At 34.1% G+C, this 22550-nt stretch overlaps 1 protein-coding gene across 1 annotated transcript in view; it reads left to right on the top strand.

Moving 5' to 3' along the window:
* The window catches only part of LOC127839657 (uncharacterized), a 41060-nt gene extending 18878 nt beyond the window's left edge, over window positions 1-22182 (top strand). The window contains exons 8-24 of the mRNA XM_052368039.1: window positions 412-612; window positions 989-1086; window positions 1647-1743; window positions 2583-2724; window positions 2887-3062; window positions 3416-3545; window positions 3895-4013; window positions 4449-4598; window positions 4759-5020; window positions 5771-5841; window positions 16411-16552; window positions 16705-16880; window positions 17677-17860; window positions 18080-18195; window positions 18591-18740; window positions 19555-19647; window positions 21775-22182. Coding sequence (XP_052223999.1) covers window positions 412-612; window positions 989-1086; window positions 1647-1743; window positions 2583-2724; window positions 2887-3062; window positions 3416-3545; window positions 3895-4013; window positions 4449-4598; window positions 4759-5020; window positions 5771-5841; window positions 16411-16552; window positions 16705-16880; window positions 17677-17860; window positions 18080-18195; window positions 18591-18740; window positions 19555-19647; window positions 21775-22070 — 2603 coding nt within the window. The 3' untranslated portion in view covers window positions 22071-22182. The remainder of the gene's footprint in view (window positions 1-411; window positions 613-988; window positions 1087-1646; window positions 1744-2582; window positions 2725-2886; window positions 3063-3415; window positions 3546-3894; window positions 4014-4448; window positions 4599-4758; window positions 5021-5770; window positions 5842-16410; window positions 16553-16704; window positions 16881-17676; window positions 17861-18079; window positions 18196-18590; window positions 18741-19554; window positions 19648-21774) is intronic.
* The last annotated feature ends 368 nt before the right edge of the window (window positions 22183-22550 follow it).

The raw sequence follows: 22550 nt of genomic DNA, 5'->3' as shown, positions 1-22550 counted from the left end.
TATTTCCCTAGCTGTAGATTTGCTAGTGTGTTAAACGTTTAAGTTTAAGTACAAGTGTGCATGTTAACTGCGAGACAGATGTGTGTTGTTGGCAGCAACACTTACATTTAAATGTTGAGCAAGTGTTGATAATCCAAACCTCACATACCTATTAGAAACCAATTCGACACATAGCCACAAAGTGAGTGTTTAATTGAAATTTTCTTTAAAGATTATTAATATAAATAACATAGCTTACAAAATATTGTTTCCAGGATGCTCACATTCTGGCTATAATCTTACATAAATTATGTAATGGTGTACACACGTGTTGTTTTTATCTTAAAAACGACACGTTTGCAGCCTTTGATCATATGTAAATATGTCACGGTGTATATATTTGATATTTTTTTCTGTTTGAAATGCCATTAGTGTTCTGTAAAGCCCCGGATATTGACTTATCCAAAAACGGGGTTTACTCAAGCGAATATGAAATACTGAAGAATTTGTCTGGTATGCGGTACCCGGACGGAACTGTTCTCAATGTGGAGAATCCCCGTTGCTCCGAAAATGGGACCGACACATATACTTGTCAAAGCGACCAATGGGTTGTGGATGTTAATTGCAAACCAGGTAATACCCGATTAAGAGAATCCTCTCGCTGAATACTGCACAGGTAAACAACCAAAATAAATAGTAATTACAAAACATGATATGGGAAGAATAATTATATATAAAAACCGTAGCAGGCCGTCGTTTATACTATATTAGGTGAAGGTAAACGTATGTTAGACAGGTACATTACTTTAGGTGATGATGGATGATATGGGCTTCCTAATTGAAAAGCACGTTTATCATTAGGAAATAATGTATGACGATAAGATGAAATGAACTATGTGAAGTACTGGGGCTCCTGCACTGTACTCGCACGAGCGCGAGGTCAAGTTTTTCTGCCGACTTGCTTAAGTACCAATGTGTGTAAATAAAAACAAGTTCTGTTTCTATCTAGATCGCTGTGTGTACAACACGTCCCGATATGACTTCAAACCGAACATTACTGCGAACGGATATGACCAAACCCCGGATTACGTAAACTCGGGAACAATCGTAAGCGTTACGTCGGTGTTCGAGTTTTCTCGAAACCCCATTGAGTACCTATGATTCAGTACCTACATATTTTTAGAGTCCCAAACAGATTTGGTTGAGTACCAGTGTTTGGATTCCGACATATTCTAATTTATTTTAGTAATTTAAACATTTCTATACGCAATATAATCATCATTCATTATATGAAATAAATATCAATAGTCATTTCGACAATAAATGTAATATCTGAATGTTAATATCTGAATGTTAATATCTGAATGTTAATTGTGATAATCTCTCAAATAAAATGAAAAGCTCAACTTTTATATACCATAATAAGATGATAAAATGCTATCACAGAATTTTCTCCATTTCTATTTCTCTTTTCTTAGACAGAATACTTGCTACTCGAAGCAAACTCGCACATTGATATAATTTTTTTTTCCGCGCTTCATGGCCGCAACAAGTCATGCTTGTTTGCGTCCCTAGCAAAATGGTAAAATGTCATATATACTTGCGTTAAGACCTATATATTTAGTGAACAGAAATCACCTTATCACCTTTTTATTTTCCTTTCCTAGGTACATGCAGAGTGCATCGAACCAAAAGGTATCCAAGGTTATAATTCTACTTGCACAGATTCCAATTGGGTTCCAGAATTGCCGAATTGCGATGCAGGTAAAGAAATGAAGTCATTTTGATTGACCAAAAACATTTCAATAACAATATAAAGCAACATGGATGTATTTTCAATAATCGTTCCGCCACAAGTCCACTATAGGTTGTAGATTGTAGAATAGCAAATACCAACAAAAAATAAGTAAAACATTAAACGATACATTTTTGCAATTCAACAATAAAGAGTGCCAACAGAAATGATCATGCCTATTCAATCCAAACTTTTTTTTCAGTTTTGGATTGAATCCCACCAAAAGTATTTCCCTTATTAATTGCCTGTTGAATCCATACCTTTTTCAGCAGAAGGTTGAACGTTTAGGAAGTGACTAAAAATATACATAATAGCTATTATCTGCAAGGACCAAACCTTTTTTTAAAGCGGAAGATTACATAATGCCCAAACAAAAACAAACAACTATATGACTGAAATCTTAATCTTCAATGTTGTGGTATTTTGGACGATTGAGATGTTCTTATTCTATGTAAAAAGCTCTACAGTATAAACCTTTTAAGCGAGAAATAGTTAGATTGAGAACTTGCCACAACATGGACAATCTTTTCAAAGCAAGGGTTAACACGGACGGTGATGTTGTCAAAAATGATCTGGCATTCAGTATGTTAAAGATAGTATTAAATACAATGGACATTTTTTGTCACTGTAAGAGCTACAAATCAACATGAATAAACAAGTAAACGTTCTACAGTATCAAGGCAACACTTTTTTAAACATACTTTAGCCCAGTGAAAAAAATTATAATTAAAAGAGTATAATTACAGAATCAATGTCATCAATCCATGCGTTTATATCGTTAATAATACAATCCTGTTTTTTTAAATAGAAGTTCGTGCTGAGTTGGTTGATGGACCCAATAAATATTCTGGGCGTGTAGAAATAATTATTGGGAAACATCGCGGTACCGTATGTGATGATTCGTGGGACAACAAGGATGCATCAGTCATTTGCAGAATGCTTGGATACGGGTAAATATAATATGACAATCCAATACACATAGAAGTAGTATAATATCAAGATATCCATTATTCCATCAGTGCATCCATCTTTCTGTCGATTGATCCATGCGATACGCCATGCTTTCCCGACTTTTGCAAATTTCGTACCATCTACCAAGAATTGTTTTACAGTAATGGGACAGCCTTAAGCCCGGCCTACTTCGGTCAAGGCAGTTCGAGTATCCTTTTTGATGACGTGCAGTGTAATGGTACCGAAACATCTATCATGTCGTGTCGCCATTCCGGTGTTGGAATTCATAACTGTGGTCACCATGAGGATGCCGGAGTTAAATGTACCCCTAAATGTGGTGAGTAGGGACCAATATGCAGACATTAGGAATCATTGGAAAACATCATTCTAGAACCTATGTATAGTGCAGATGCTGGAGTATATGCAGTCTGAAGAAAAAAGTATGTATTGTAATGTGTAATGACCAAAATATAGCCATGATTAATATTTAAAAACATTTTTCTAGAACGTTTACAAAGTGAACATGCTGGAGTTATAAGTAACCCCCCCCCCCCCCCAAAGCAAATAATGGAATGTCAGACTGAATTACAATTTAGGAGTATATTTAGGTATCCGGCCACGTTTTCGTGACCAAAGTAAAGGATATCATGGCCTTCACATGGCCTTCACTATAATCAATACTTCTTGCAGGCAAACATCAATCTACAGGACAATACCCCTGGAAAGTGCGTGTGCAAATACAACGCGAGAAGGCAGTATCGATTTGTGGCGGAACCATCATTGATCAACGTTGGATTCTCAGCACAGCACATTGTTTTGCGTATGTTTGTTCATGGCTGTGACAATTCAATATCTACGTCCGATGTATGCAATAGCTACATAGCTTCTTAATTACGATGCTGTCGTTTTAATAAACAATATGGTTTATTTATCCGGCTATGTGTGAACACATACCATAATTGAAAAAACTTGTCGATAGGAGTTCATATGTGGAGTAAGCTTGGGATTTCGAACAGAAAATAAACGGGACGCTGCTGCAGAGCAATACAATACAGAAAGAACACTCATATATCATTTGTTTGTTAAAACTCAATTCATTTCAGTGACCTAATAAATGAATAAATGTTTGTTTAACTAAAGGTATACATCCGTGTTTACTCTTTATACAGAGACAATGAGACGCTTGGTGCCGTAACAGGCGTCATTGTGCACGTTGGATCTCAAGACTTATCTCGACAGGTGTTAAAATTCAGACCTGATCAGATAATATTCCATCCAAGCTTCAATTGTAAGTGCAGATAATATTTTGATCAAACTTTGTTTGTATAATGAAATGTTAAGATTTTTTTTAATGCTTAAAAAATTGCTTATCATGATTGCATAGGCGGATTGATTTAAAAATTATGTAGTAGATGAAGCCAACATGATTTCAAATCGGCGCACAAAAAAATAAAACAGGAAATGCAAAATTGACATACCCGTAATGGAGAACTGATTTTGGTTCAATTTTGCCTCAACTTATGAAGAATCATTCACACGATTCAAGGTTAATTAAGACGAATTTATTTGGAATAAGTTTCATGTAATCGTGTCGATTCATTTTGCGGAAATTACAGAAATATATAAAAATGAATGGCATGAAGCTTAACTTTGTGGCATGTGTTATTTTAATCATTAACTAGTTTGTCAAATGTATCAAATAATGATTGTCCTGGCCTTATAGCAACCAGTTATGATTATGACCTTGCACTCTTGCTGATGAATGATAAAATTGTCAACGAGGAAGTTCAGCAAGCCTGTTTGCCGGATGAAAGTATTCTTTACAATCTTACGGGGCTTAGATGCCACGTCTCTGGATGGGCATTTGACCAAGGTATGTTTCTCTGTGTATTACTATGCGTCAGTTAAAAAATATCGCTGTATATTTGGGAACGCCTCTTACTGATCAGCGGATATAAGTTAAACATTGTTGCATAAATATAACTTATTGTAAATATTTCAATCATTATATGTTTTTCTGTTACATTTGACAGGAATTGCGACGGTGCCATTAGGAGCTGAGGCAGCCATCATTGAAGATGAACTATGCGTAAATTTTCACAAATGTGCTGCTGAGTTAGAGCATGGTGTTAACGATTGTAAAAGGGACTCTGCTGGATCACTGGTTTGTAACATCGGAGGCCTATTCTACTTAATAGGGGCTGCTTCATTTGGAAATAAATGTGGCGAAAAAGGACATCCGGGTGTTTATACCAGGGTTACGGCGATGCTGCCTTGGATTACAACGATGCAAAGGTAAGCTTAAAATACGAGCGTTTAATGTGAATAAGTCACACGTTTACAAAAATGGGTCATAAAAAAGACCAATACTGTAATATTTATAGTAGCATGCTTTTTATTTACTTTGCAGTTATTTACTCGATAGTTCTTATCCAATTTTGATGATTTTTTTTTCTGTAAGATTAGATATTGAATATAAGCTGGTCGTTGACATATTGAATATTTCATTTCAAAGAACAGTTTCATATTCAATACCTAGTTTAAGTATCAGTAATGTCATGGTATGGGTATGATTCTTTGTGACGATGTGATTGTGTTTAAAAAACAATTGTTATCTAACCTATATTTAAACCATATTGTCCAAAAAGTACACGTAATGTCAATGGCATCTCAATGCACTCACGGCATAGCACCAATATGGTCTTAGAGAACATGTTAGTCGTTAAATAAATACCTTAGGCTAACTATCATTACTGCCTCTTAGTTAATCCAGTCTGAGAAATATTTTACGTACAACCGATAGGTCATCGAACTCTACACAATTGATTTGAACTACTTTTATTGGTATTTCTTAAACAGAGAGCTTATATTGTTTAAGGCTTTGTGCCTTAGATTTGTACCATGAAGGAAAAAGTTATTGGCATGAATATCTCGATGAACACAAAATCAAGAGAATGGTATGGTTCGTGATCGGCTAAGCGTGTGCTGAATGTTATGACGTTGCAACAATAAAATGCTCTCTACCGATCTATTTATCTTTAACAGATGTATGTCACCTGACAAGATTTGTAACCATGTGAAAGACTGCCCCGGCAATGAAGATGAAAAGGGATGTGGTAAGTTGTCATTTTATTTTTTTATAACATAATTATACAAATGCAGTCATAACCGTTTTGGTAAATTACAAATTCATATGGGCAAACAGCACTCGAAAAAGGACCAAATGTTTTTATATACAGCGACATTGATTTTTCGAGACTAATCTTAACGATCTCAACAAAAACAGATCGAAAATGGATTCACGGAAATAGATTATCACGATAAATAAAAGAAACACGATTTGACTTCTTTAAATAGCAGGTGCAAGAAATATATTTGCGAATTTGATTCAAGATTATATGGATTCACAATAATTCTAGAGTAATTAATTAACACGTTTTTATAACATTCAGATAGACTACCTCCATACGAGTTTTGCATTCAAAATATCACCGACTCAATAATTTATCAATGAATCCAGACACTCGCGATGTGCAGTACCTCCGTGTCTGCATATATGCGGTTATTTTCGCTAGTTTTCTATAACAAATAATGACATTTACTCATAAACAGAAATAAGAATACTTAAATCAGTACGATAAGTGCACAATTGTTCATATAAGAAACGATTCAATTTAGACTGATTTTCTTTGCACGACACTCGCAGTCGACGTATTGACTCTAAACCGTTTCTACCACGATATAACATCATACAAAAATAATGCATGATCACTTCGAGACCTGATTGTTTAAAGGCAGGTCCTACTTTTAAAATAAAACGTGACAATTACCGATATTCAGGGGCCAATGTCTCGACATTGATCTCATGAAATATCTTACGGGTATAGCTGCATTTAACTACAGAATATAGTGAAACACAACAATATATCTAAAGAAACAAATGTTCTCCATTAGAAAATAAGTTAAAAATTGTAATTTCGTGTGTACCATATCTATTTATATTGATTTATCTTGTCTGTGTACACAAACACATTAATGTCGCAGAATTACAATAAACAACTATTTTGAGGGTGCGTGGACTCAATTATGTTACTTAGTTTTATGTTTTCACTTTCACGAGTTTCACCTTCTTGGATTGTTCTTTATGATAAATGCAAATTTAGTTTACGCCTTAAATATTTTTAGGTTACACGGGTACTCTATGTGTTTGACGCCTTTTTAATAAACCCTTTTTGTTATCTTTTAGTTTCAGCACATTTTAGCACGAACTAGTAAAGATCAAGTTACAACTAAGACAGAGGTTACTAATGCAGAAATGTTATTCGCTGATACAACACGTTCATAATATGTTTTTTTGTTATATGTTATTTTTATTATAAAGTAATTTATGAAGTTTATTAAATAATTAAAACAACACAACACAGCTTAGTTTATTATTTATTTAATAAACTTCATAAATTACTTTATAAAAAAAAATGACCCATAACACATTTACCTGAAATATATATTTATTAAAGATATTAAAAATCATTAATATATCAAAGATGTGGAATCTTTGAAAATAAAGCATCGAATGACTATAGCAATCATTCGATGCACGAGATCGACATTGAACGTATTTGTGCACGGTTAACGGGGGAGTGATCTGAGTATTAGTCAAATTATTCACGTGCAACTGTATGGATTCGGTGAACTGATCTTATCTTTACATAGAGAAAAACGACTTAAATGACTATATCGAATAAACAACTGACTAAATTTATATTCCCACAGAATACTCGTTTATATTCCCACAGAATACTCGTGATTTACCTTTTAAATTAACTAAATATAAAGACACTGATAAAACAATAAAACAACACAACACAGTTTAGTTTAATATAAATTAAATAAACTTCATAAATTACTTTATAATAAAAATGACCTATAACATATCACCTTCCTCCGATTTTGATTTCGTCCTCGACATATGCTTCAATGAAATTGAAAACAAAACTCACGGAATAATCATTAATAAATTACGAACGAGTGTATTCATCGAAGGAGGATAATGCACATTCGGAGCGTCGAAAATGCAACTCCGACCTTATAAATAACACAGCAACTTGAGACAATAATTCATAATATGTTTATACTTATATCACACCCATAATGTACAATAGCATATTTCAAAATCAGAAAACATACTGAAATACATCTTTCAATGCTATTTAAAATACATTCAACTTATTGTCATGATTGACAGGCGATTATTGATTTTTACACAATTTAATCTTCTGTGCGCATCCACGCTGGCATTTTTGTAGCGCGCTTTGTTCTGCGCGGTAATTATCATGGCTCTTCCGGCTTCCGCTTATGTGGTGGAACATACACCGACCTCGACGTACTGCTTGATGACGACAGTACCGATTTCGAGGTATTGGACTCTGCATCCGATGTCTCATGCGTCTATGAAATTTCCGTTTCAGACGTTGAAGTGACGTCTAGTGGTTGTTGGCGGACAGGTTACAAATGGTTCCGGAAAATTGTTTTGACGATGGCTGTGTCACCCTCACGCTGGATACGGCCATTGTCGCCGGGTGGTGAAAAGTGTGCAGTCAGTCCCGGACTCGAACCCGGGACACCTCGCTTAGAGGGCGAGTGCTCTCCCGATTGAGCTAACCAGGCCGCCACACATCTTTCCACCAATCCCTTTTAAGTTCGGTACCGTGATATTCTTCCCTGCCAAGTTGGAATTCGTCCTCGAATTCGAGTCACAGGGAACAGTGAATTACTGATCCCGACGAACCCACGGGCAGGTTCTATGGAGAACTGCAAGCGTTTGCAAGCGCCACGGGCCCCAAGTTGGGCGCCATTGTCGCCGGGTGGTGCAAAGTGTGAAGCCAGTCCGGGACTCGAACCCGGGACACCTCGCTTACAGGGCGAGTGCACATCTTTCCACCAATCCCGCTTAAGTTCGGTACCGTGACATTTAGCACATACAGGTTTATAGACAAAACATGAATGTCATAGGTTACATTTATTTGATAAAGTTACCCGACCTTTGGTTACCAGAATTCTCATCTAATTGTTTGTGTTTATTCAATAGGTTAACTTAAATGAAATTAGGGGCGATCGTTTAACTTAACATTTATACAATTATGGTATGAAATGTTATGTTTTTCAAATAAACAAATTAGTTATGTCCATAAAAGTCACGCTATCATATGTGGCTTTGTTGCGACAATTTACTGTAGTTTGTATTTTAGCCTGCTTTTACACATTATCCAATTCATAAAATTAAGTACATTTAACTGTGAAACACTTAGCGAACATTATTTTGCTTTAAATTTAATAGAACATTTCACCCACTGAAAAATATAATTCATAGTCAAGCAATCCAAACTTTCACCTCGTCACCATCGTTCTCGCTTCGTTTTATCAAGGGAGAAACCACACACAACTAGATATCGGAAATATGAAAGGGTCTATTAAGATTGACATAAACTTCCGTGTTGTTATATTTGTTATAGACATATGTTATGAAGAACGGATTTCGAGGTTTGAGAAAGACAAAATTTTAATCAAAGCGCGGAGAGGTTTAAAAGATGGTCGTCGCATGAGGAGCTGTAGAAAACTATTCAAGTTAAATCGGTCAATCATTAACGAAACAAAGAATGTTACCAACGCGAAGTATGCTATGACAAACAAGCGTATCTGTATGATGTTACATTTAAACAAATACTTCAGCAATCACTGATAGCTAGTTATACCCTACATACTGCTTTGCAGTCAATCGATTCAGAGTTTTCACTTTTGACTTTCAAGTATCACCTTTAAGTTGGCAGTGTTGTTTGTTTCCGCTATATGTCTTGGCCAGTTTAACATTTGTAATAGAATCTAAAATTATGTGGGTTATTTATTGGGACGACAAATTGTATTTCTAAAGCCGGTCAAGATAATAAGTGAATGCCTGCGAATAATTGTTTTGACTCAAATGTGTATTCGTGACCTTTATAGTTTCAGAAAACCGACACGTTTTTATTTATTGAAAAACAGTCTTATTCTCCATAATGCTTTGCACAAGAAAATTTAACGAAGGGTTAGTACTTAAATAAATGTAAAATTAATAACATGGTTATTGTACTCCGCACATCCGTTAAAGTCCTATAACATAACATGAAATATCACTTGATTACTTTAATATTTTTGCGATTTGATCTTTATAATATAAAACGCTATGTAGTTGAACTCTATAAAAGCAATATACCAAAACAATAACTCCAAACAATACAGAATAGAAAGTTATAGCGCTTGCACTCTGCAGTTACTCAGTATGTTTTCTGTAAATTTATAAAGGCATGTCTATTTTAAAATTTTCAATTATAACGGCAATACAATATTGAAAGAGTTGTATTTACATTTTATTCTACACTTCTTTCTACAACGGTTTGTCAATGTAAGACGCTTATTGTGTTGCATTAAATACTGTTTGAGTTATACTTTGCAAAAGAAAATTGCAGTAATTAATAACGCAACTACTCTAAATGACCTATATCAATACAAGAAGTTTAATTTCGATCATTTTATACTTAAATATGTGTATGATTTGCAGGTAAAACAATCGTAGAGTAGCAACTCCGGAAAATCTGAAACTCCTTCGAAAACTGTTTTTTTTTATCTTGAAGTAATCTACAATTACATGAAAGTTCCTTTGAATACATTGTATGTATGTATTTATTTTGACCTTGCGGTCAAGGATAACCCATGAAAGTGCAAGCACTTATTTCCAATGGGGTCCTTCGGTTTTGCTGAAGAGACAGCAAGCAGAAGAGACAGTATTGGGATACAAGGAATCCGGGTGCGATACCCTAGCTCTTTGCGAATAGATACCTTGGTTCTTTTACGTGCTCAGTGTTTAGCCCCGATACACGCGAGAATTACCTGGGTTTCATACCAGTACATCTCTAGTTGGATGGGAAACACTTGAAGCATTTCTGAAATTTCTAGTGCCCCGGCCGGGATTTGAACCGGGGACCACACGTAAAGTTAAACTCTTGTAGATTTATGCTCAACACAAGAAACGGATTAATACAAAATTCGCAAAGGGCAATATCCCCAAAGATAATGATAACAGAGTTGTTTTCTTGTACTCTGAGCTTCAACTCAATGTCATTGATCAATTTACTAATATAATTTAACATTTTCATACTAAGGGAGTTGTGCTCGTCACGAAAAAAAAAAGATTAAACGACATTAACCTAACTTCGTTACTCTTGCACAGTGGTATGGCTCTTTTCCACTGTCCTCTTTAAACCTTCTATGATTATATAACGTATGAACTCAATCACTTAAATCGCTTCAATAGTACCAGAGGTATGTTATGCTCTAAATGATACGTCATATTGACTGACGATGTGATTACTAAAGACCTACCATTTGGGACCTTATATTCTGTTATAGTTTAACCTGAAACCACTTTGTACGACCTGGACCTAAAGGATAGCTATATGACCTTGTTCGTGACACGGATGATACAGTTCCATATGTGGTGCTTTACCAATTAACTGTCAAGTTATACAGTGGGACGAACCCTATGACGGGAAAAGAAGATTTCATCATAGTATGACTTACATTCTTACTATTGATAAAGACTAAGCTGGTGCATGAAATTTACTTAAACCTGTTTGTTTACAGTAATATTTTCAAAACTGGCTAATATGAGATTGGGCACATTAAAAAACAAATCAATGAATTTCATCAAACATAGTTGATCCTTAATTCTCATGTCACTGTTTTAGATTTGCGAATAACGGTTTTGCAATAATAAACCAGCAGTAAACATCAGCGGTTGTTCAATGGGATTTAAAGCAAATACACATATTATATTTAATAAATACACCTTAAAATTAATTATATATGTATATTAGTTACCTATATGAAAAACTTATATGTATTTTATCCACCCGCCATAGCACACGTGTGTCAATATTTATTTTTCTTGTCAATGTTCTCTCTTAATTATTTTCATTTTTCAAATAAAACATTTATTGCTTTCAATGACATTGTTTTCTGCCATATATCGGCCTCTTAAAGGGATCTTTTCACGCTTTGGTAAATTGACAAAATTGAAAAAAGTTGTTTCAGATTCGCAAATTTTCGTTTTAGTTATGATATTTGTGAGGAAACAGTAATACTGAACATTTACCATGGTCTAATAGAGCCATTATATGCATCTTTTGACGATTTTAAAACCTAAAAATTATAAAGCGTTGCAACGCGAAACGATTGAATAATTTGGAGAGTTCTGTTTTTGTCGTTAAATTTTGTGAAACTACGAAGATTGCTTATATAAGATATAAAATACAAACAGCATGTGTACTCGGCGGAATAGCTCAGTAGGCTAAAGCGTTTTTACTTCAGGACTCTGGCAGGACTCCAGGGGTCACTGGTTCGAAACCTGGTCCGGGCAATGTTCTTTTCCTTTTTTTAATTTTATTCTTGATTTTTTACTGGAGCTTTTACGATCCAATGTTTAGATTTATCGATATAAAGCATTTAATGAATAAGTTAAAAAATGCCAAAATCTGTGAAAAGGCCCCTTTAATCCTGTAGAAAAGAAAAAGAGATGAACATAAGGAAGGACTATCAACAGCTATATGTATAAAGCAATACTAGCAAGTAAACAAATATTTCTTTTCGGTTATTTGTGAGAATGCCCTTTAAAGTTTTTTAAATGTTATTATCAAAAAGAGGAATATAGGGTGAAATCAAATAACAGCTACATATCCATGTATTGGAATATATATAACATACAGACAATTTACAAATCCTATTTTATAACTTTTCAACAATTAAAATCATTGATGCAATTGACTAGTTTGACACAATTGACTTATTGCGGCCACATTGTTTTTTAAATCCATAATCCAACATTTGAGCTACACGATTGAAAAGCAGAATACATTAAGGCTTTGTGAATGCGCCCATTCACAACACAAAACTACCATCAATAGAATAAATGTAATGTAACATGTATTTCCTATACTATATATCCCTGTAAGGGTTCATTTATATGCGATTGACAAAATGTATTTCCGTAGCACAAAAAGCCAAGAAATATCCGAAATCCAAGCACTTCAATGCAAAGTTCTCGAATTTAGCGCTATCATGTATCAATGCGCGTATTGTAAACGTGCTTGTATAAACCTACCGTATTTTACATGTGTTTTTTCAAAAAGGTCTTATGAATAGACAAAAACACATTAATTCAAGCAAGCATTCACCTCTCTAGTTTTGTGTTTGTTTTATGCTTGATGTTTTATTTATGTACGAACCCGGTACCCCGCTTTGTTTATATGTACCTAACGCTAGAAAGAAAGGTACCCTCTGATTGGTCAGTACGCCTTGAACAAGGCTTGTAGTTTGTTTTATTATTATCTATTTCAGTCATCACGCTCAGTATGCACATATGAAGAGGGTCTATTAGCTGATAAAAGTAACTGCATATATATTTATAATAAAAGTGCTAATACAAGACGTATAAAAAGAGTAATGAAAACAAATTAGTAAAATTAACAAAGTTGTGATTTTTTTCTGTAAATTACAGACACTGTGTAATGCTCTTAAATAAGTAAGAGAATTAAGTTTGAAATCAGAATATGTTGTTTTGATGTTACAGCGTTGCATGTGAGACATAGAGATTAATGCAGTAAATAAAGCGCAATTTCAATAGGATTTGTAAGGAAAACATATAGTTGTTCAAAAATCATCATTATATCTAGACATATTGCTCCGTATGTGCGGCTATATTGTTGCTGGAGTCGTTTTATCTGAAGTGCAAGCTTGAGTTAAAGTATGGAGTAAAAAGCCATCTCGTACACTGCTTGCTGAAAATAGGCACGGTAGAACAAGTTCATTATTGATAATTAATTTAGATCTTTTTCCAGATAGCTAAGACGTTCAACGCAGTTGTACAAATTGATTTGATTATTTAAAATATATTTTGCCATTAAATACTAACAATATATTGTGAAATGCATTTTCAAGTAAATACTTGACATGGAGTAGTCAAATATAACATGTTGATCTTCAACAAGTGGATACTTAATTTATAAGGCAAAAAAAAGCCCAATTTGTACTTTGATTCAAGATATAAATGACTGAAGAATAACACATTAAAAGCAATGTCAGAATGTACTAAGAGTCTTTAATAAACAATTTTCAGAGAAATGCATTTGATGTTTGCTAATTATAATAATGTTTTTGTAAATAGATGTGTTGTTGGATATTTAAATGACAGGGTATATAAACTGGTACTCCAGCTTAAGACCCTATTAGTGTGGAACGTTAGCAATTATTTGAGTATTAAAAAAACAATCGTCTCTCCTAAGCAGGCATATGCGAAAACATATACCCTTGTATATGTATTGGGAATAGGACAATTTTACCATAACAATAACCACAACAATAACAACATTGGGATTTGGGTTTTATACTGATGTGTAGTGTCAAGTTACATAGAAACCTTGTTTGGGATTACATAACTACTAAAATTATAATTGAGCGTGGTTTATGGCGTTTTCCTGTTTGTTTGTTTGTTGTTTTGAAGTATCTTTTAGTTTCGAGGTATGAACTTAACAATTGTGTTTAAATAAAACAAGTACACACTCTGTCTTAAAATGTGACCTTGGTATTTACCATGAATCATAAAAGTCGTTTACGATATATATTAAATATGTTCATTATTGGAAAAATTATTTAAATAATAAATGATTTTTTAATGTAGAATTATATTTAAACATCATATTAAATCCACTGTCATGTAAAAATTACACAGAAGAAACACAAATTTATCAACTTTAACCTTAAATTTGATATGGACTGATCATTAATGAGCATTCCATTTCTATGCGACATTATAGTCTGGACTATGGAACGCAAATCTGAAGTTATATCACAATACCTTCTTCAAAGCACGTCAAAGTTACAATGTGCCTCTTTCGACTTGATATGGTAACCTGACCCATGACTTGGAAGCATTGTTGACACATCTTTTTGTTAAGTGAATAATAATACGAATTTGCATTTTAATCTTCCCATGAATGTAAAAGTAACGGAGTATATGAAAAATACGAACATAAAAGTAAAGTTTTTTGTTTCTTGAAGATAATTATCAGTTATTGAATTTAAAATTGGCTCAAGAAAACAGTATCATCTGCTATGGGGTCAATCATAAATATTATTGTTTTGCCCTATACACATTCACAATTTGTAGAACAAACAGTTAGAGAGACGGCGGCATCAATATTTGTATGGGCCTGCTACTTATCCGACCGATGGATAACCTAATTCCTTTCTAATCCGCGATGAAATAATAATGAATAAACTGCCTGTTTTGTGTTTTTGACTGATGTAAACTTAAATTTAATTAGCCATTATATACGTCCGTGATAACGACACAGTTATGCTCTAAAATAATATTTAACTAGCAAAATAATAATGTCAATCCTAGCTTTGTTGTCAAAAGTCGCAAGTTTATTTATGTTGAATTATAACTAAAGAATGGACAAAACTCAAAGTAAACAATCAAGTCGATACATTTATGACACGTTTAATGACACAAAATCATTTTTTTTATTTATTTAAGCATTTCTAACCACTGAACATCATTATGCCTGTATAGGCAATCCCAGTTTTCACATCGTCAGCCTCGTTCTTGAGTAGTTGTATGAAGGGAGTCAATTTTAACAGTATCGATAATGTAAATCGGTCGTATCAAGTTATATAACTAAACCATTTGCGTTTCTCAGAGTAACCTGTTTCAGGTTTTTATTTTTCAAAATTTTAATTAGGACAAACCAGAAATGAATACATGTAAAATTATTCTCCTGAGCAAGAGTAAGAGCTATTGATGAACCATTCTTATAAAGATATAACGATGATGATCTGAAATATTAACTATACTATGCTCTATTCTTTTTGTAAAAAGAAGGGATTTAGTTGACACGGGCGTTTTAATTATCTTTTATAATTGTTTAATTTGAATTTTAATGCTATTATTTAAATTTGATTTACACTATGTTTTATGAATACTGCTTGACCAAGTGTGAGGTTGATAGCCCTAAAACCGGTTTAAACACCCAGTACTTTGCATTGAACGTTCCAAGGCGGTGACCCTAACTTTATTCTAATATGTGTGTTATGTTGCTCTAATATGTGTGTTATGTTGATTCGTATTGTGCCGTTCTGTTTTAGCAATTGGTTACTTGCATTAAATCAAGGACCACAAACTTATGTATATAGGAATAGGAATACAATACTGCTGGGGCAGCTGTAGTTTCTCTTTGTTAGATTTTAGTCATCTTATTGTCTTTAATACATTGAAAGTGGCCAAGTGCGTACACACAACGAATCGGTACGAAGATACAACACTTAACTTAAAAACATTATTAAAGCTACATTATCGCCCTCGACGCTCCGAACATCTAAGATTTGATCATTAAAAAGACAATGTAAAACTATTATTAACCTTAAAGATTTGCCGATCAAACAACAATATGAAAGACTGAATTCAGTCGGTTGCAAATTAATAACTCAATGATTTAATATTCAGCATATCATAAGAAGTAAAATATTGAAAAGGAACGACGAAATAACTATACGGTATATACTGCTAACGTTTTGAATTCATGTTTTAGTAAAAGAGGCAAGAGTACAGTTGGTTAATGGTCCTAATAAAAGATCTGGACGTGTAGAAATTATTATCGGTACTGAACGAGGTACTGTGTGTGACGATAATTGGGACGACAACGACGCCAAAGTCATCTGCAAAATGCTCGGATATGAGTGAGTTTAATGTATATAATTCAGCAGATTGTTGGCTGGATATGTGTAATTCCTTCTAACTGAAAATGATCAGTAACGTACAATTATATAAACATTGGATGTTTAGTACTTCGATAATGATACAATTATAATAATGCATACCCTTTTTGCAGTGGTGGGAAAGCGCTGAATGAATCCCACTTTGGTCAAGGCAGTTCGAGTATACTTCTGGATGAGGTACATTGTGACGGAACCGAATCATCCATCATGGCATGTCGCCATTCGGGTATTGGGTTTCATAACTGTGGGCACCATGAAGATGCATCAGTTGTATGCAGCACAAAATGTGGTAAGTAGCTGTCAAGCGATTGCCACGATGAATCGTTGTAAAATGTTATTCAAGTTCATATGTAATGAAGATGCTGGCGTTTTATGCAGCTAGAATGAGGCAATTATGAAATGTTGTCAGTCATCACCTCGCTAAACCAATTTACTGGTTATACATTTCCAGCTAGCATATCAATGCAATAAGCAATGGTTTGTTAAAGACAATCGGCGTTAAGGTGTTGATTGTAGCTCATAAATATTATGCAATGGACCATTATTGTCGATATTGTGACTACTCGGGCCTAGAATGTTTAATCCATACTAAGGTAAAATCAATTTCTTTCGTATTGTACACGTTTTGGACTGGATAAAACACTATAATAAGATACTCTTTATCAGTAGTATTATCTGTAGTGTGAAGAAACGTTACATGAAACCATGTTTGCAAAAGTAAAACATTAATATCCAAAAAAAACAATTAGATAGTATTAACGTAAATGATGCAAATATTATAACTAAATTATAAATTCAAAATGCATTCGCATTCTCGTTAACAGTATCCTCCTGATGCTAAATTACCATCATTAGTAGACACTTAGGAGAGTGTTATACTTGGGCGCACATTTTATTTACTGGAATATATATAAATATTGTTATGTTTTTTTTTGTCTAGTTAAACAAACAAGACAACATGGCACAATTCCACTGCAAATAATTTTTTAAGCTGCACCATTACCGCAGGAAATCTGGCTCGATAGAAGAATAAAGATAAACAACGTTTTGTTCGTCTAAAACATAAATTAATATTGGTGTTTTAGGTCGTCGACCTCTGGAACATTATTCAAGAAAGAAACGTATAGCTGGAGGGGAAAATGCAGAAAAGGGCTTCTATCCATGGCATGCTGGAGTTCGCATGGAGATCATCAGCAGGAGATCATCGCATTTGTGTGGAGGAATAATTTTGAACGACCGTTGGATCCTTAGCGCAGCAAACTGTTTTCGGTATGTTTGCATTAGCATTGATACATATGTTATTGTTACGTTGAAGATCGTTTTGCATAAATGTGACATCATGGTAGTGTTCTTTCCACATTGCCAGAACAGCTAAATGTCTTAATTTAAAATGTCATAAAAAATATGAAAACGTTATTTGTGTTAACATGTTCATCAATAAAATTTCATTTAAGAATATATTAATATTAACAAACAAAAACATTTAAGGAACATACGCAAAGATGACATTATGGTTTATACCGGTGACCACGACCTTTTGGAAAAGGATACCTTTGAAGAACAGTTTGAGTTGGAGCACCTTATTAAACATCCTAATTATAACGGTGAGTATGGTGTTTCGTAGTGACACGAATTGCGCAGTTAAATTCTTGCTATATTTGTATGTTATTATGCATAATGTTATATCAAAATATGAAATGGCTGGTAATTATAAACATTTTTCGGAATCGTTTGAATGGCGCGTTTAAAGATTAAGTGTTGCAAGCCATATGCGTATGTCCGCTTAAACATAAATATGATTGAATTGAATATTTCATTGACATTAATCTTTAAAAGGTCTTTTTTTTCGCCACCGCATCAATACACCGTATCGAAATTAGCATGGCGAGTTGTAACTTATTCAGTAATATTTATATAATATGTAACCTACATTTGATCATTAAGGTGTGCAATTGTCTGGTTTGTTTCGATGTAACTAGTTTTTTTTTACCATATTTAGATTCTTCTTATGATTTTGACATTGCCCTGATGAAGGTGAAACTAAACAATGGGTATGGCATACAGTTTAATGATGAAGTACAGCCAGCGTGTCTGCCGGATGCTAGCATGTATTACGAGACTGGGCTCACATGCCACATCTCTGGATGGGGTACGTCCATTCAAGATTACAAAGGTACATCTACGATGAAATATAGTTGTCTAGTGATCGTATAGGAATGAGACTAATGCGTTAATAGATTCTTGATATCTTTACTTAAAGTATATACTGTAAACGTATAGAAATTCGTCGGTATGAAATTTCGTGGTTTAATGAAAAACAACTAATTCGTTGACACGTAATTTCGTGGATTTCAAATAAAAAAACAACTAATTTGTTGATACGTAATTTTGTGGATATCAAATTTTCGGGGAAGACTGACGGTCATAATAATAAAACTTTTATTAAAACAAGCAGAGTAATAACGAAGCAGAATATGCTAATCTGTGTTGACAGCAATACTTGAGGTTAATGTGCACTGAAGCATGAAAGTGTTGCCGATAATTGTCGATAAGAGCGATAAAGCGGCGGACTTGTGGGTCCCTGCTCGCTAATTGCCATTAATGTTGTTTTGACAATATTTGCAATTCTCAGCGCAATCGGTCCCATAATAGTAACAATTGAGTAATACTAGTACATGGTTCATCTCCCGTTACATGACTACTTGAAGACATACATTTTGGTATTCCTTTGCACAAGCCTTATTTGTTCACTATGTCGAATCATTTATACTGTCTTTTTATGATACTACCTGTCCAAAAAGCTTTTATATGGAAATGGCGTGCTATCTCACTAATCACAAGTCTGCATTGATATGTTACATGTACGTGAATATCGTTTGCACGATTCTCTAGAGTCATACCTAACCGTCTCCATTTGCAAACGCATGCCATTCACGTACACTTGTTGTTATCTCCTGTTTCAGGTGTATGCGAGGACAAAATCAGAAATTGTGCTGCTTATAAAGAGTCCATTTGCCCAGAACCGTACTGTGCAAAGACTTGCGGGCTATGTTCAGGTAAGAATGTGTGCGGTCCGTTTCGGGGTTTTACATAGACATTAAAAGAGACTTTTTCGTGTAAAAGGGCCACACATGGGGTCAATTTTAAAATTATCTGAATTTGACCAAACACATGGCAAAGAATAACGGATACTACTCTGCATACTGTAAACGTATAGAAATTCGTCGATATGAAATTTCGTGGTTTAATAAAAAAAAAAACTAATTCGTTGACACGTAATTTCTTGGATTTCAAATAAAAAATAACTAATTCATTGATACGTTGTGTCATGGATTTCAAATTTTCGGGGAAGACTGACTGTCATAATAATTAAACTTTTATTTAAACAACCAGAGTAATAACGAAGCATAATCTGCTTATCTGTGTTGACAGTAAGACTTGAGGTTAATGTGCACTGAAGCATGAAAGTGTTGCCGATAATTGTCTATAAGAGCGATAAAGCGGCGCACTTGTGGGTCCCCGCTCGCTAATTGCCACCAATGTTGTTTTGACAATATTTGCAATTCTCAGCGTAATAGGTCCCCTAGTAGTAACATTTGAGAAATAAGGTCCCCAAAATACACATGTGATAACCGTTATGTCTCTTTTAACTTTAGTTGGCACGAATTGACATATGTGATCAATCTGCAAACTTAATTTGATGACGTCACGTAAAAGAGAACAATCGTTGATGTACAGTTTAAATACCGTGCTTGATTTAAAAAGTATTATTACCATTTTCAATTCGGAAATATTTTAAATAGTCAAGATATAGTGTAATGTGATCTACTGGAGTGAAGTACTTATTACAAAAAGCAAATATCTCGGATAACCGACAACAAAAGAAATTTCGGAAATGACATTCGGAAATGACCGATTTCGGATTAAAAATGTATAAATAATCGTTGGTACTTGAATTCGTGGTTTAGCTCACCAACGAAATCCACGAAAATTCGTACCACACGAAATTTAATGGTTTTACAGTATCAATGACAACTAACGACAACATAATGATAACGTTGGGCTCATGAGACGTTTGCGTAAATATTAATGTTTCTTACAATATAATTTAGAATTATGAAGGTACGCGGTTCATTAAGATTTTGATGGTTTTGTTGAGTAAATGTCTGCCTTAAAATTCTTTAATGCAAACAGCAATACAAAACTGCAACAAAAATGCATATAACGCATCATGAATTAAAAACATTAGATTGATATTTTATTATATTGAGATACCTTTCTGAATGATTTTCTAAACGTATGATCAGATTTTATATGATTAGTTTATTAAGTGATTTAGATATTTAATAAACATACCCATATCCAACTAATGGGCATCGCAAAAACATTATAAGGCATATATTAATCAAGGTATCGCGAAATATATTTATTTTTTCATTTCATCCATATACAAAACAAAAGCCCCCGCCGTTTGTGGCATGCTGTCAACGGAATGAGAATATTTTTTGCCGGCACAAAAAACCTCTAAATATCTATCTAATGTACATTTACATTGTTTTATGTATCGGTAATAGTATACTATACTTGATGACTTGCCTTCGTACACCACAGGACACACAATATGTCTATTAACAAAAAGCATTTTACTGATAAAAACGCAGAATATTATTTTTTATTTTCTTATCTTTTAAGTGTTCTGTGAACATTTGTAACGCCATTGTTTACTTTTGTGTAATCGTCTCCATTGTTATAAAAAATGGATGTGAAGTCACGTATCTATTGACATAACAATAAACCCTGAATGTGCGTCCATCTTTGAAACACATGCATAATTATTGTGTCGTTTGATTGTTGTTGTTGTTTCTTTTGTTTAGTTTTGTTCACGCCTGCATTGACCCAATAAATGTTCTGATAGTCTTATTATTCATATACACGTGCAATTATTTATTTGGATTTTTTTTTTCTATTTTCAACGCCATTTATATGTAGCAAATATATAATGGTTAATATACAATAACGAGTTAGGAGCATTTAATCAAGCCAGAAATAAAAGAAAAAACTATTGAGGCATGCGTTGTATAGCAAATGTTTAGAATAATATTACAAATATAATATAAATTAAATAAATATATTCTTATATACATATAAATATACGTTATAAATTTCAAAAATTCGATGCGCAGGTCAGACTGTGCTTAGCGCAGCAGAAGGTCGTTTAATTGATGATGATGACTGCAAAAGAACACACGGTACAGGGATAACTCCGAACATGGTGTGTGCCGGTTATATGGAAGGAGGCATCGATGCATGTGCTGGAGACTCAGGCGGACCTCTGGTGTGCAGCGTTGAGGGTCTTTACTACGTGATGGGCGTAATATCATGGGGATCAGAATGTGCTTTACCAGGATACCCAACTGTCTATGCAAAGGTGGCGGCTTTTCAGTCCTGGATTGAGACCACGATTGCGTCGTATCCATAAATAAAAAACGTCTTCTGCAAAGTGGCTGTACAGCATTAGTTCTATTTGAAGACAGAATGTTCATATTGTAACAAATATGAATTAGGTGATTGCAGAAGCTTATTTCAGTGTTTTCTTAATTGTGTCCATTGCCGAAAGTACTCGTAGTACAGATATATGTTCATATGTTCCAGATAGGAAGCCATTGGCTTATTTTCTTGTGGCATACACATTATTCTTTACATGTTTGTAAATGTAAGGGCTATTAAAACATTTATTATCATCCTCACGCTTTTTAAAGCGTGGGGATATTGCGGTTATCTCCGCCGTCCGTCCGTCCGTCCTGGCCACTTTCTTCTCCTACACTATTACGACTAGAACCTTGAAACTTACACACATGGTAGCTATGAGCATATATGCGACCCTGCACTATTTGCAATTTTGATCTGACCCCTGGGTCAAAAGTTATGGGGGTTGCGGTGGGGCCGGTTCAGAGATTTT

The sequence above is a fragment of the Dreissena polymorpha genome, chromosome 7 (genome assembly GCF_020536995.1).
Source record: "Dreissena polymorpha isolate Duluth1 chromosome 7, UMN_Dpol_1.0, whole genome shotgun sequence".
Taxonomy (NCBI): Eukaryota; Metazoa; Mollusca; class Bivalvia; order Myida; family Dreissenidae; genus Dreissena; species Dreissena polymorpha.
This window is presented reverse-complemented; position numbering and strand designations above follow the sequence as displayed.